At 39.2% G+C, this 14334-nt stretch overlaps 1 protein-coding gene across 2 annotated transcripts; it reads right to left on the bottom strand.

Annotated features, from left to right (window-relative positions):
- Positions 1 to 1190: 1190 nt before the first annotated feature.
- On the bottom strand, positions 1191 to 8277 carry C1H3orf38 (chromosome 1 C3orf38 homolog). 2 transcript variants are annotated; one of them, XM_055429488.2, is made up of 3 exons: positions 7925 to 8277; positions 4714 to 4952; positions 1191 to 3056 (listed from the first exon to the last, which is right to left on the bottom strand). In XM_055429488.2, exons 1-3 carry the CDS (start codon positions 8130 to 8132, stop codon positions 2481 to 2483), a joined length of 1023 nt encoding a protein of 340 aa, XP_055285463.1. In that variant the 5' UTR covers positions 8133 to 8277; the 3' UTR covers positions 1191 to 2480. The 2 variants fall into 2 exon arrangements, with proteins under 2 accessions (XP_055285463.1, XP_055286262.1); XM_055430287.2 differs by having other exon boundaries at positions 1191 to 3053.
- Positions 8278 to 14334: the final 6057 nt, after the last annotated feature.

The raw sequence follows: 14334 nt of genomic DNA, 5'->3' as shown, positions 1-14334 counted from the left end.
TACAGAAAATCAGCCTCCAGTAAATAGACCAGGTATCCCCTGGTTTGACCACTGAATTACTATGAATTAAGTGCGCTTTTGGATGTTCTCAAAGGCCTGGCCAAGCTTTACGCGTCATGATCAAATTTCAATTCCTCTAGATCTTTCTCTGAACAGAAATACACACTTCCCCAAAACTGTTTCTAGGCATCTTGGTGGTGATGGTGGTTTAGTCACTAAGTCATGTCCAACTCTCACGACCCCATGGACTGCAGCTCACCAGGCTCCTCTGCCCATGGGCTTCTCCAGGCAAGAATACTGGAGTGGGTTGCCATTTCCTTCTCCAAGGCATCCTAGGGCCCTCCAGTATATCCTACTCTTACCTTTAAGTCAGTAAATTTTAATGGAAAGTTAAAATTTTTCCTAATTTGGGACCTAAAAGTTTGTGCATCCACATATTAAATTCCAACAGATTATATAACCCCAAGACCACCACTAATGACTAGAACCAAAGACAAAATCTAGATGCAAAAACAGTCTTTTCTACAGTAGGTTAAGAGTCTTTTACTTATTTGTTCACCCATTCACTTGGACATTAGGTCCCACTGTGTAGCCAGCTGTGGGGATTCAAAGGAAATAAAATACAGCCCTAATTCTCAATTGTCCTTAGTCACTGAGTTGTGTCCAATTCTTTGTGACTCCATGAACAGTAGCCCACCAAGCTCCTCTGTCCATGGGATGCTCCAGGCAAGAATACTGGAGTTGCCATTTCCTTCTCCAGGGGAATTCTCATTTAGTATATCAGAAAGATTTCAGAAGGGGAACTCATGTACACCTGGGGCGGATTCATGTCAATGTATGGCAAAACCAATCAATATAATATTGTAAAATAATTAGCCTCTAATTAAAAAAAAATTAAATTAAATTAAAAAAAAAGAGAAAGATTTCACATTTTTAAAGGGTGACTGAAAGGACATGCAGATTGCAGCATAACTTGAACATTACACATTCAAAAATTCAATACTGAACATACCTACAGGTAATTTCTGCCCATCCTGAGCATCTCCCTTCGATATTATTTCTACAGTATTTGACAGTAATAGAACAAAAACATGAATAATTTAAATTTTATCCTTTACTAAGGATATCTATCAATTACATGTTAAATGGTACTTCAAACTTAAAGAAGAAAAAACCTAAACAAAGCACTATTTTTACAGCAGACTAAAGGGATTTCCCTCCTTTATTAAGTTCTTATTTGGGGATGTATCAATCTGTACTCTTCGTAAGAGGCACGGCACTAAAAAAAAATTACAAAGATCAGTCTTTTCCTCCTGTTTCCAAAATTTTGTAAGTCACCCTAGATGATCATGAGCTGAGTTAAAGTTAAAAAATTAATACGTCCAAGTACCTCATCACGACATTTCCCAGCTGAATTTTTTCCAAATGACATTTCTGTAAATTAAAATTATTAAATAAATTCAGATTCAGCAAGCAGCTACTGGGAGATGAGGAATTTACACTTGCAAGCAACTGTGTAATCTGGCAATCTAATCTTGTAACTCAAATCCAGTAAAACAAATTAGAAGTGAAAAAATCCTAATTTAATTTATGATGTGGGAATATATCTCAATATATGTTTAATTTGGGGTATTGGTCACCTAAGATCATTCAAGAAAAAAAATTTATTTAAATTAGAAACAGGGTATACCTTTTAAAAAATTTCAACAGTATAATAAATGCTCTATAAAACTGTTAGCTGAAAGCTTCAAGAAAAAGTCTGTTTTAAGAACAGCACTTATTATCCAAAATACTTCCCAAAACGTTGCATATTATAAGATATTTAGCTTGGACAATAGATAACTGAAAAATGTTCGTTAAATATTTTAAAAAGCAAATTAAATTTTTCTCCACCAGCTAAATTTCTGTACTTTTTGTATGAGAATGTCATTCAAGTTTCTAGACTAACCCCTGACTTTAAACATCTCTAAAATATGTACTTCCTTTTAAAGCACTACTGTCACAAGATGCATTTGTAAAATTACTTAGATTTAGACAAAAAGGGGAAGCCTTGAACACTATTAAATTTTTCCCCACATGAAAAGTACAGAGAGCAGCAGAATACCCACTAAATGAAAATATTAACTGGTTTCTAAGGCACACTGTTAGTTACAACATCTGAAGTGGGATTTATTTGACGAATTGCATGAAATTTTCAGAATATCTGCTGCAACTCAAGTAGAAAAGAAGCAAGTGTTCACATAATATGTTAACTTGTAGTCAAGAAAGACATTTCAACTAAAATATGTCAACCCCCCAATATGAAATCACTTAGACATTACTGATGTAGTATTTGGATGAATGTCTGTATAGAAGATTTTTCAGATTGACATTGTACTCAGTGCTTCAAGGGCTAGGTAAAGTTAGTTCTCTTTTGTTCAACAGTGCCTAACTTCCACTCGATGAATCTTGGTCTCCAATCCCACTGTCCAGTGCCTGCCTTACATGGCGTTATACTTCACTGGACCACATAAAGTGTTTACATTATAAAAGGCTTCTAGGTCACTTGGTTCAAATGTAATAGCTGGTTTCATTAATGTTCCAGGAGCAAGGGAACTCTCTCCTATAATTCTCAGGTTGATAAATTTGATCTTCCAAGTATTCTCCACAAAAGGGCAGCGGATGAGTCCAAAAATTTGTTCAAAAATGCCCAAGCAAGTGTTTCCTCGGTGGACAGTCCCAGCAACTCCAACCATAACGAGACCATGGGGAGAAGCAGCACATTTTAGTCCATGGGAATCTAGGTTGGGACTGAGAAAAAGATATTCCTCTTTCACTAGTGACAGCAGACGAAGGCTCACAATTTCTGCTCCATGGTAATCTATCACATTTTGTTCAGATGTGTTGTAATAAAACCTAAGCTTGACATCATGCCAGAAGTGCTGTGGCCCCCATTCATCTTGAGGTGGTCCCAGAAGAGGATTCTGAGAATTCAGAAGTTCAAAGAACCACTGACAGAATTCTTCACCTAATCGACGAAAATCAACCTTTTCGGCCTTTTTTTCTTCTTTCTCCTGCTGATTAATAAAACCAAGGTTAATTCTCATATCTATTTTCTATCTAGGCTATTTCAGAGTCAAGTTTTAATATACTAGTTATAGCAGAAAGGAAATAAACCACCTATGAACTCAATGATAGTACATTCTTTCACAAAAAAGGGGAGGTCATTTAAGAAATTCTGTTTATACTTCTGACACTTCTAAGAAATTAAGGTTCAAACAAGTCTCTTAAAATATCGTCATAAATTAAGTCAATAATAATGATTTACATAAGCATTTTCTCTTGATTGTGGCAGTGAATCACAGGTATGCTACCTGTCAAAACTTTCAAACTGCTTTAAATGAATACACCTTACTGTGGTATATTTCATATGTAGCAAAGTTTATAATAAAACCAGGTCTTTAAAAGACACTTCTAAATTTGATTGAAATAGATTATTTTCTATGATTGGGATTAATTTCACACACAGGAAATATGTTTTCCAAAGGAAATATTGTAAAAATACACCTGATAGACTATGATTGTATTCAACATGTATTCCAAAGCATAGTATTTCACCTAGATATTTAAGATCTTATATTTACTGGGCACATGCTACTACTAAATGTACTGGGCACTGTGCTTGGCACTTAAGTGCTATTTCCTTCTATCTTCACAAGTCTTATGACACAGATTTATTGTTATGCCTATTTTATAAAGAAAACAAGGCCCCCTAATTTGAAGTCACATCTATATGATTTCAAAGTTAACACTCTTTTTAGTACATTAAGGAAGCCCTAGAAGATCCTTTCCTAATGTGAAGACAAACATCTCACTTAATTTGAGTGTGTAGTTTAAAAACTTCAAGTTATCTAAAGGCTATTTGAAGGCAAGAACAGTGGAGTGTTTAAATAATGGGGGTATTTAAAGGCTTAATACAGGTATTTAAATATTCACACAGTATTTAAAATGCACAGTAAAAATACGAACAGCCAATGTCAGCTGGAGGAAGTTACTAAAACAGGGACTTTTTTATAGATAATAAAAATTTCTTTCATTTTAGAAATTTAATGCCAAACAAAGTCGTCAAAATAAGAAAGGGCTTACAGCAGTGTTCTTTTAAAGAAGGGGGGGGAATTAGAGAACCAGAGGCTAAATTAAAATTAAATTGACCCTGCAGTCTATCTTGGAGAGGGGCATGGCAACCCACTCCACTATTCTTGCCTGGAGAATCCTTTGAACAGAGGAGCCTGATGGGCTACAGTCATAGGATCACGACTGACGTGACTTAGCATGCACGCATGCAGTCTATCTACTGTCTTTAAAAATCAAATCTCCATTTGATAAAGGGCTGCAAAACATTTTTCCCTCACTAATCAACAGAATATCACATATACATTACTAAATATTAAAAAAAAAAGGTTCAAAAGGTAGAGGATATATGTGTACCTATGGCTGATTCATCTTGAAGTCTGACAGAAAACAACAAAAATCTGTAAAGCAATTATCCTTCAATAAAAAAATGTTTGTTTAAATACTTTGTCTTAGATGCTTTACTGCTCTTCCTTTAGGATGCAAAAGATATAAAGCTAAAATTATAAAAAATTAATTAACCATGTCACCCCAGATCTATGATTATCTAAAGATTCTTACACAGAACTACGATTTAGGATATCACTATGAAATCTGTTTTACCTGTTCAAAGAGTCTAATGTCCTCTGTCTGAACTGGCTCTGGTGTTTCCTTCAATTTTGGTTGTAACTGCTTTTTCCAGTAATCCTTTGCATGCTGAATAAGATTGTGTTTTTCAGTAGCCGGAGGTATAATAATACCCTGTGTTGCCAAGTACTTAAATATGATTTCTCGGTGGACTTTTCTTCGCCTCAAAAGTTCTTCTACACTTTGACTGTAGACTAATATTGCACGAATGGCATCTAAAAGAAAATTTTAAAGATTAGCATAAAATCATGAGTCACTTGTAAATTTGTCCAGAGTTAGCAGAAATACTATCAAATGATATTTTATAAACTATTCTCATGGCATTATTGCTTTTGTATGAGATGGTTATCATTTTTAAAAACCAGGAAGTGGGTTGTCAGGTTTGGGGTTTTAAAAAAATTTCTTTATAAATTTCCCTACCTAAAATTCCTCCTTCCTTTTACTTCTCATAAGAGATTATGAATTTAAGCATTTTAAGGAATGGTTGTATTTTAAGAAAAAAATTGAGTAAGAGAAAAAAAATTTCTTTCTAATAAGGTCAATAGACCTACATTCATTTACAATCCCTAAAAATAGACAAAATTACAATTCTTTTCAGTTCAATCTCCTTACTCTACAAATAATGAAAGTCAGGGATACATGAGGCATCAATAATCATACTTGTAATAAGTGGCAGAGCCAAGACCGTCTCTCTTTTTAATTTTAAAGAATTTCTGTTAAAGAGACTAAACATTATATGTGTGAGGTATGAAAGTAGTGAAAGTCGCTCAGTCGTGTCCAACTTTTTGTGATCCAATGGATTATACAGTCCATGGAATTCTCCAGGTCAGAATACTGGAGTGGGTAGCCTTTCCCTTCTCCACAGGATCTTCCTGACCCAGGGATGGAACCCAGGTCTCCGGTATTACAGGTGGACTCTTTACCAGGTAAGCCACAAGGGAAGTCCAAGAATACTGGACTGGGTAGCCTATCCCTTCTCCAGGGGATCTTCCCAACCCAGAAACTGAACCAGATCTCCTGCACTGCAGATGGCTTCTTTATCAACTGAGCTATCAGGGGAGCCTGTAAGAAGTATACAAAATGGCAGTAAAATGAACTCCTATATACATAAGACATAGCTTAAGACATAGGAATAACTAGTGTCTTTGAGGTCCTCATTTTACCTTTACCTACTGCTATTCCCTCTCTTTTACCTTACACGTAGATACTCTCCTAACCACTATTTATCATTTTCTCGACTTTCATTCTTTTTGGCTGCCCCTCGGGGGCTTGTGGGATCTTTGTTCCTCGACCAGGAATTCCAGGGACTAAACCGAGATCTCTAGCTGCAGAAGCAGAGTCCTAACCACTGGACAACCAGGGAATTCCCTCAATTTTCTTTACAGTAGTACAACACAACCATGTATCCCTACAGAATATAGTTTGGTATTTCTCTGAATGGTCTATAAACCTAGTTCATCATTCAGTTCAGTTCTTTTTATTGTTTCTGAGATTAAGCTATGTGGATAAACACAGCTGTAGTCAACTTATTTTCAGTACTGTACCTAAAATAATTATAGACTATACCACAAGGTATTTACTTTTGTTTTATAGATTTATTATGTGTATCCAAGTACAAATACTATTGCTTTGAACATTCCCACACTATTGGTGAATGTGACTAAAACTGTAATAGATTAAAATGCTGAATATAATTGATAGTGGGTCTAAAAGCAAACAAGAAATCAAACTACCCAGTACAAAAATGTCTCCCAGCCCAGAAGGGCAAGGAGAATGATCATCAACCTGGAGCCTGTTACAAAGGTAGGATTTCTGGGCCCGCTCCAAAACTACTGAATCAGAATCCATTTTAACAAAATCGCCAAGAGATTCATGGGCACATTTAAGTTTGAAACACTCAGGTAAGCAATCTTCCATTTTAGGAGATAATATCAAACTTGTTTTCCAAAGTAGTAGTTCCAATTTACACTCCCCAGTAGTTGTCAAAGACTTACTTCACAAGATAAAACAATATTTGAAGTTTATATGTTTAGTTTTTGGAAATTTGGTACATATAAAATAGACCATATATTTTGGGATTTTATTTCATTGCTTTCTAAAGATGCTGACTATCTTTTCTTATGCTCTCCCTATCTTCCCACCACTCCAGAAATGATTCTTCACATCACCTAACATTTTTGTAAGGGTTAGTTTCATTTCTTGTTTGCTTTTAGATCCACCATCAATTATATTTTAATCTATTCATCAACAGTGTTAGAAGGTGATTACCATGTAAAATGTGTAAATGCCAAAGAACTACATTAATTCTAAAATTATTTTCAGTCTAACGTCTTAGAAATTCATTTGGTGTTCATGCTTCACTTTCAAATGAATGATCTTAAACGGTGAAAACGTAACAGGACTTAAAAGACAAAGCCAGTTTTAAGAGGTAGACTCTGATACTTAAGCTAATATAGAAGTCAGAAATTTTCCCATTTTAAAGTAAACTTCATCAAATTTAAAACTAGTCAGGTAATATACAAAATGATAAATGCTTAATGCTTAAGCTACTCAATACAAGCAAACAATATTTGTAACCCACGAAATCTACTCTACCGAAATGTTTATTTGCCTCTGAAAGTAATGTAGTCCTAGTACACAGAATCATCTCTGAAAAAATTTGATCCGAAAAGAGATGGATTCAAACTATCTGCTGCTCTTTTATCACAGCAGTTGTTTTAAGCTCACAAAGCAGCAGACTGATAGTGTTTATGATATCTTCCCCAAGCTCAAGAAAATAAGCAGCAGCTGACACGCCTCCCCTGATCGAAACTGGAAAAGGAGAACACCCGACTTCCCGGAATATTTTTTTTTTTAAATCACTGCTCACGTACCTTGAGTTTTTGAAACGAAACAAGCAGCATTTGCCCATAACATTTAAAGGATTAAAACTTGGAAAGCAGCGCCATTTTCAGCCCACCATTTCCCCCAGTGCTTGGCGAGGCGGGGGTGAGCCGTGGCTACGAGGCAACACAACAGCTATATTGGCCACGATTGCCGGGGGTTCCGCCCAAGTGCAGTCGCGGACCGGCCGTGAGCGAGACCTACCACGGCCTCCGCTCACACGCCCCGGCAAGCTGGGGGCCGAGTGAGGCCTGAGGAGAGATGGCCACCCTTTGGGGGTTGCGGGGGTGGGGTCTACCCTTACCTTGGCGGTCCTCAGGCTGCACCAGACGGTTGGTGATAGTGTCGCATAGGGCCATGATCTCGTCGTTGTCCAATAGGTTGAGCAGGTTACGACAGCCCTCCATCTCCGTGTAGCTGAGCCCCGTCATCTCGACCCCCAGAATGGGGGGAGAGGACGCCGCCAACAATATCGCTTCCTTAGGCCCACTGGGCCAGCGCCTTGGCAACATACACCGGAAGTGCTTTTCCGGCCGTTCGCCGCCAAAGAGCCTCGGGTATTCCAGACCCGTGGGCGGAAGTGGTAGTAAATGAGGGCACTCCGGAAACTCGGTGCTCCGATCGGTGGTTCCGGGCTGCTGGGAACTGAGAGGTCTCTCGTATCTCACTTTAGGGAAGCTCCGCGTTTACACCGGAACGCCGGCATTTCACAAGATAAAACGAAACCCTCAATTCCGCAGGAGTCCCGCCTCCAAAAGAGCGCCTGGGAGGCCTGCGCAGTACAGGTGCGTGGAAAGCGGGCGGCGGCGGCCCCCGCGCAAGGCGAGCTCCCGTGATGCAGCGGGGCCGGCCAATGGAGGCGTCTCCTCCCTGCCCGCGGGCCCGGCCCCTCGGCAGCGCTCGAAAGTTATCTGTGGCTACTTCAGAGTTGGGTGGAACACCTGTAGTTTGATATTCTTAAGTTACATAGTTGTGTGTTGAAACAATCTGATGTTGTTTAACATTGTACTTGGAAAAGTTTAGGAAGAAAATCACCTACCCTATGCCACTCCTGCCCCTTTCAGCTTAACTCGCCAACAAGCTGGGGTCCGCTGTTGCTTCTCTTCTGATCCTCGCCGGCTTGGCTTTAGTCGAGGCAGTATCGCGAATGGTTTAATGTTGGGGACTCTGAAAACCAGATTGCCAGGATTTTATTCCGTCATTTATTAACTGTGACCTTGAGCAAGCTCTTTGGTCTCCCAGTTTTCTGTCTCGAAATGGATAGAGTAGAGATAGTACCTGATGGGGCTGTTGGGGCGGGGGAGGAGGTTGAAGAACACTGGCGCCTAGAAAGAGCCCAGTATTAGCTCTTGTTATCACTGTTAGTGTCAACATTTAGGAGAGGGAAACTTCAGGCTTAAATGCACTGTCACTGGCTTCTGTCCCCTTCCGTTGTTTTAGCCATCGTTTAGATTTATTAACGTTAATTAGATTAGTGCCAGTTAGTAGCTGAAATGTGCACACTTGGATATCCAGATAAACAAATTTATGTAAATATCACAGCTAAATATCAGTCAAAATGTACTGTGAATATAGTCTTAAAGATAAGGCATTCAAAGCATAGTTAAATTGACTTGCCAGTGGATGTCATTTAGGGTACGTTTTACTTATCAGATACCAACTACTCATTTTTTATTAAGCGTTGATCGCCTACCATGAGAAATGACACATACCCTTCTCCGAGAAGCTTTTGGGAGTGCTGCAAATAAAGAGATAAGTGCTCACAATACTGGTGCGGAGCCACATGAAAGACATGCCCAAACTGTGTGTGTGTGTGTGTGTGTTTAACGTATTTACTGAGCACTACTCGCTCACTTTCACTTGCCAGGCACTGTTCTTTATCCTGGGAACAATTACAGGTCTGTTCAGTTCAGTTCAGTTCAGTCTCTCAGTCGTGTCCGGCTCTTTGCAACCCCATGAACCGCAGCACGCCAGGCCTCCCTGTCCATCACCAACTCCCGGAGTCCACCCAAACCCCTGTCCATCCAGTGGATGACGCCATCCAACCATCTTATCCTCTGTCGTCCCCTTTTCCTCCTGCCCTCAATCTTTCCCAGCATCAGGGTCTTTTCCAATGAGTTAGCTCTTCGCATCAGGTGGCCAAAGTATTGGAGTTTCAGCTTCAACATCAGTCCTTCCAATGAATACCCAGGACTGATCTCCTTTAGGATGGAGATCCTTCTCTTTCAGAATTTTCCAGTTTATTGTGATCCACACAGTTAAATGCTTTGGCATAGTCAATAAACTAGCAATAGATGTTTTTCTAGAACTCTTTCTTTTTCGATGATCCAGCAGATGTTGGCAATTTGATTTCTGGTTCCTCTGCTTTTTCTAAAACCAGCTTGAACATCTGGGAGTTGACGGTTCACATATTGCTGAAGCATGACTTGGAGAATTTTAAGCATTACTTTATCAGCTTGTGAGATGAATGCAATTGTGCGGTAGTTTGAGCATTCTTTGGGATTGGAATGAAACTGACCTTTTCCAGTCCAGTGGCCACTGCTTAGGCGCTTGCATGTGGCTAGCTTGGCGCTAGGAGACAGAAATGTAATAATGCCAGGAAATTCTATGGCACGAAGTCAGAGGGATGGAGGAGAGGATGTTGCTATTTTATACAAGCTGTGAAGAAAGGATTCTCTAAGTGACACTGAAGGACGATCTGAAAAAAGTAAGAGACTGAACCACAGACAGGTGTTCTAGGAAAAAGAAGCAATAGAGGTTCTGAGGAAAGAACAGAATGCTTGGCATATAGGAAGGCGGCCAGGAGGCTGGAGCAGCTTGTGCAAAGAGAAAGCGGTAAGAAGTGAGGTTAGAGCTGTAGTCAAGATTGATCTAGAGCAGGGTTTCTCAACAGAGGCATTATTAACGTTTTGGGCAGGATAATTCTTTTTTGTGGGTCTGTCCTGTGCATTATAGGATGCCCAACTGTATCCCTGACCTCTACCCAATGGATGCCAGTAGCATCTTCTCCCCTAGTTGGGTTGCCAAAATACCTCCTTCCTCAAATATTTCTTTGGGGGGAGGGCTGTGCAAAATTCCCTCAGTTGAGAACCACTGATACCGAACTACTTGTCCAAAAGTGCTTTCTAAGATGAAATAATTTTGCATCTGTGCTAATAAGAGTAACTGTCAGCCAGCCACACATAGCCATTGAGCTCTTAAAATCACTGCAGATGCCGATTGCAGCCAGGAAATTAAAAGACGCTTACTCCTTGGAAGGAAAGTTATGACCAACCTAGATAGCATATTAAAAAGTAGAGACATTATTTTGCCAACCAAGGTCCGTCTAGTCAAGGCTATGGTTTTTCCCGTGGTCATGTATGGATGGACTGTGAAGTTGGACTGTGAAGAAAGCTGATCACCGAAGAATTGATGCTTTTGAACTGTGGTGCTGGAGAAGACTCTTGAGAGTCCCTTGGACTGCAAGGAGATCCAACCAGTCCATTCTAGAGGAGATCAATCCTGGGTGTTCGTTGGAAGGACTGATGCTAAAGCTGAAACTCCAATACTTTGGCCACCTCATGCGACAAGTTGACTCACTGGAAAAGAGTCTGATGCTAGGAGGGATTGGGGGTGGGAGGAGACGGGGACGACAGAGAATGAGATGACTGGATGGCATCACCGACTCGATGGACATGAGTTTGAGTGAACTCCGGGAGTTGGTGATGAACAGGGAGGCCTGGCGTGCTGTGATTCATGGGGTCGCGGAGAGTTGGACACAACTGAGCGACTGAACTGAACTGAACTGTATCAAATAGTGCAGTCTAGATTCTTACAGCCCATTGTAAAGACTTTGGCTTTTATCTTTTACCTCAGTCTGCATTTCCTATTCTCAGTCTCTTCAGACTAATAACAGTGGTTTTGTTGCTTTTTGTGTCGTAAACTTACCATGCAGGTACTTGCCTCAGAGCCTTTGCTCTTACCTGGCACATTTTTCCTTCCCTCAGATGCCCAAATGGCTGTCTTTCCCTTACTTCATTATTTCCCCTGCTCAGCAGTTATCAGAAATGCTATCATCATCTCTTATCATCCTGTTTAAAAACCATGCTTACTTATACTTCTCTACCTACTTTTCTCTATACCATTTATACTTTTGCACCTCCCCCCCCCCCCAGTAGAATGTGTTCTGGGATTCAGGGATTTTCATATTTTTTTAATTTTTTATTGTCTATTAACAGAGGCTGGCACATAGTCAGTATGCAATAAATGTTTGTTGAATAAATGAATGAAGTGTAAAGCCATTGGAGGATTTTAATCAGACTGGATCATTTTGGCTGCTGTTGTCTAGAACAGACTGCCAGAAAGGCAAGGATAAAGGCAGGGAACTCAACTAGAAGATTAATACAATAGTCCAGGTGAGAGTGGAAAACATGACAAGTCAGGGATGACTGGAAAGTTTTGGTTTGGGCAACTGGAGTTGCTGTTTACTGAGAGGAGGAAGACTGGGAAAGAGAGGTTTCAATAGAGAAATCCAGAATTATCAAGAGACATCTGCTTTCTGGAGAGTGTAATGATGCTCAAGAAGATTAAGCAAAGAATTAGTGAAGCAGAAAAAGTACAGGTAGAGGGAGCAGCAGTGAAAAATTCATGGAACAGCATGGCTGTTTTTGACTAGAACAAGGACAGTACAGGAGCCATAACATGAAAAGAAAGTAAAGTCAATAAAATTGTAACAGGAAGGGCTCAGCACTAGGCCCTTCAGGCACTTAAACTTTCAAGGTTTGCTCTCCCCTTTTAACAGACAAGGAAGTCTGAACTCTGTGGGATGGGCTTAGTTCCCTTAAAGGTATTATGCTAGAATTTGAATACATTTGATCTCACATCTTTGAGCTCTTTTCATTAAACTACATTCTGGTAGTTTCACTGAATACTTCATGGGACAAAAAGTTTTCTAGATTAGCAGATTTGGGGTATAAGATCTGGTAAAAATATTCATTCATTCAACAGTAGTTGTTTAAAACCTATTAAGGGTGACTTCCGTAAATGCCCTGGAAATTGGGTTTCTAAGAAGGTTCTATACATTTAATAGTCTACCTGCTAGGGAAATATGAAGAACCTTGTTGATTTAGATCGGTGGTTTTCAAACATTAGTGTGTATCAAAACCACCTAGATGACTTAAAGACAGATTGGTCCCTCAGTTGATCAAAAATTTAGCATTTCTGTTTTCTTGGGGGCAGGGGCACAACCACATCCTTGTGACTTACGGAATCCTATGAAAGTGGCAAGTACTAACCACTGCACTGCCAGAGAAGTCCCCCAAATTTAGCATTTCTAGTAAGTTCTCATGTGATAATTCTGCTGTTCTGGGGACCACACTTTTAAGAATCACTGCTAGAAGAAGAGAATGAAACATCAACCAGCCATGTCTGTACCAGACTTCATCCTTTGTCTCTGAAATCACTGATCCTCAGGCAAGTCTAACCCTCTCCACTTGGATATTATCAGATCCACTTGTGCCCCACGATTGTAGGGAAAACTGCATGACAGAATGGAAACTACATGATTTGGGAGGAAACATCAGATTTTTCAGTCCCACCTCTGCATTATTAGCTATGTGACTAGTCAGGTTATTTAACCTTCCTGAGCCTTCTTGTCTAAAAAGCACTGCTGTTAACCATCTTTGGGTTGTTTTAACAAGTAGAGGTAACACACATAAAGTAAGCTGGTACACAGTTTTTTTCTCCATTTGTAGTACCCATAAATAAGGCATGGATCTCTCTCCCATTTTTAGTTTTTATTCGAATACTGGATTGCCTCCATTTCGGGTATGGGTGGATATACAGCCCAAATTTCTGGCCTCATTATCGGTTGACTCTTGAAATCAGTATGAATTTTATGCTATGAAAGCAATCTAACTCCTTTGTCTTGGAAGTGTATATAATATTCGATTGTTTCCCAGCATTCCTCAAATTTCAGAAAAGAAAAAATTGAAAGTCAAGATAACCCCAGTAACTTTATATCTAAATACCTCAATGCATTTATTTAATCGTCTAAGATCATATGACCATGAATCATAGATGGTGAATCCTAGATCTCAGCTCTGGAATGCTTTAATAACTTTCTCATAGTATTTTTCAAAGCATAACATTTGTAATATTTGCAAATCACCGTAATTAACAGAATATCTATTCTTTCATGTGCAGTGCTATCATCGCATCAAAGAGCTTCTCTTTCTACTTCAGCCCTCACTTTTCCAAGTTGCAAATTATAGCAAAAAGTATTGGAGATTTACCTTTGTTAGTGAGCCAAAAGAGTAAAAGCCCTCATGACCAAGGACCTCACTTTTAGGTACAGATTACTAACTGGCTTAAACATGTTCCCATTGAGGTGCTTCTGTAGGAAGCAATTATCATAATGTACATCTTATTTCAAACTGACTTCACAGTCTTTAAGTTCCACCAGAGGCTCTTCATCTCTGAAGAATTACCAATGTAGATCAGTCCATCCACTGTCCTGGAGAGTTCTGACATTTGTCTTCCATGTACTAAGTTTCTACTATTTCATACTGAAACTACTTACCTGAAATAACTTTAGTAAACAGTGTTCTATCAACTTGTAATTCCTGAATATGGACATTAGTTTAAACAATGTCTAAAAATATCTATTTTTGTGTACACTTTTCGAGTTTTATGTTTTCCATGTATTTTAAAATTACTCGATAATCTGAATATGGT

This window comes from Moschus berezovskii, chromosome 1, assembly GCF_049115385.1.
Source record: "Moschus berezovskii isolate FMDL1 chromosome 1, NW_MosBer_1.0, whole genome shotgun sequence".
In the NCBI taxonomy this organism is placed as follows: domain Eukaryota; kingdom Metazoa; phylum Chordata; class Mammalia; order Artiodactyla; family Moschidae; genus Moschus; species Moschus berezovskii.
This window is presented reverse-complemented; position numbering and strand designations above follow the sequence as displayed.

Coding starts and splice junctions, on each gene's coding strand:
- C1H3orf38 (XM_055429488.2), bottom strand. CDS start 8,132: ATGTTGCCAAGGCGCTGGCCCAGTGGGCCTAAGGAAGCGATATTGTTG. Junction 4,953..7,924: donor GCAGCCTGAGGACCGCCAAG/GTAAGGGTAGAC, acceptor ATTTTCTTTTAG/ATGCCATTCGTGCAATATTA. Junction 3,057..4,713: donor ACATTAGACTCTTTGAACAG/GTAAAACAGATT, acceptor TTTATTAATCAG/CAGGAGAAAGAAGAAAAAAA.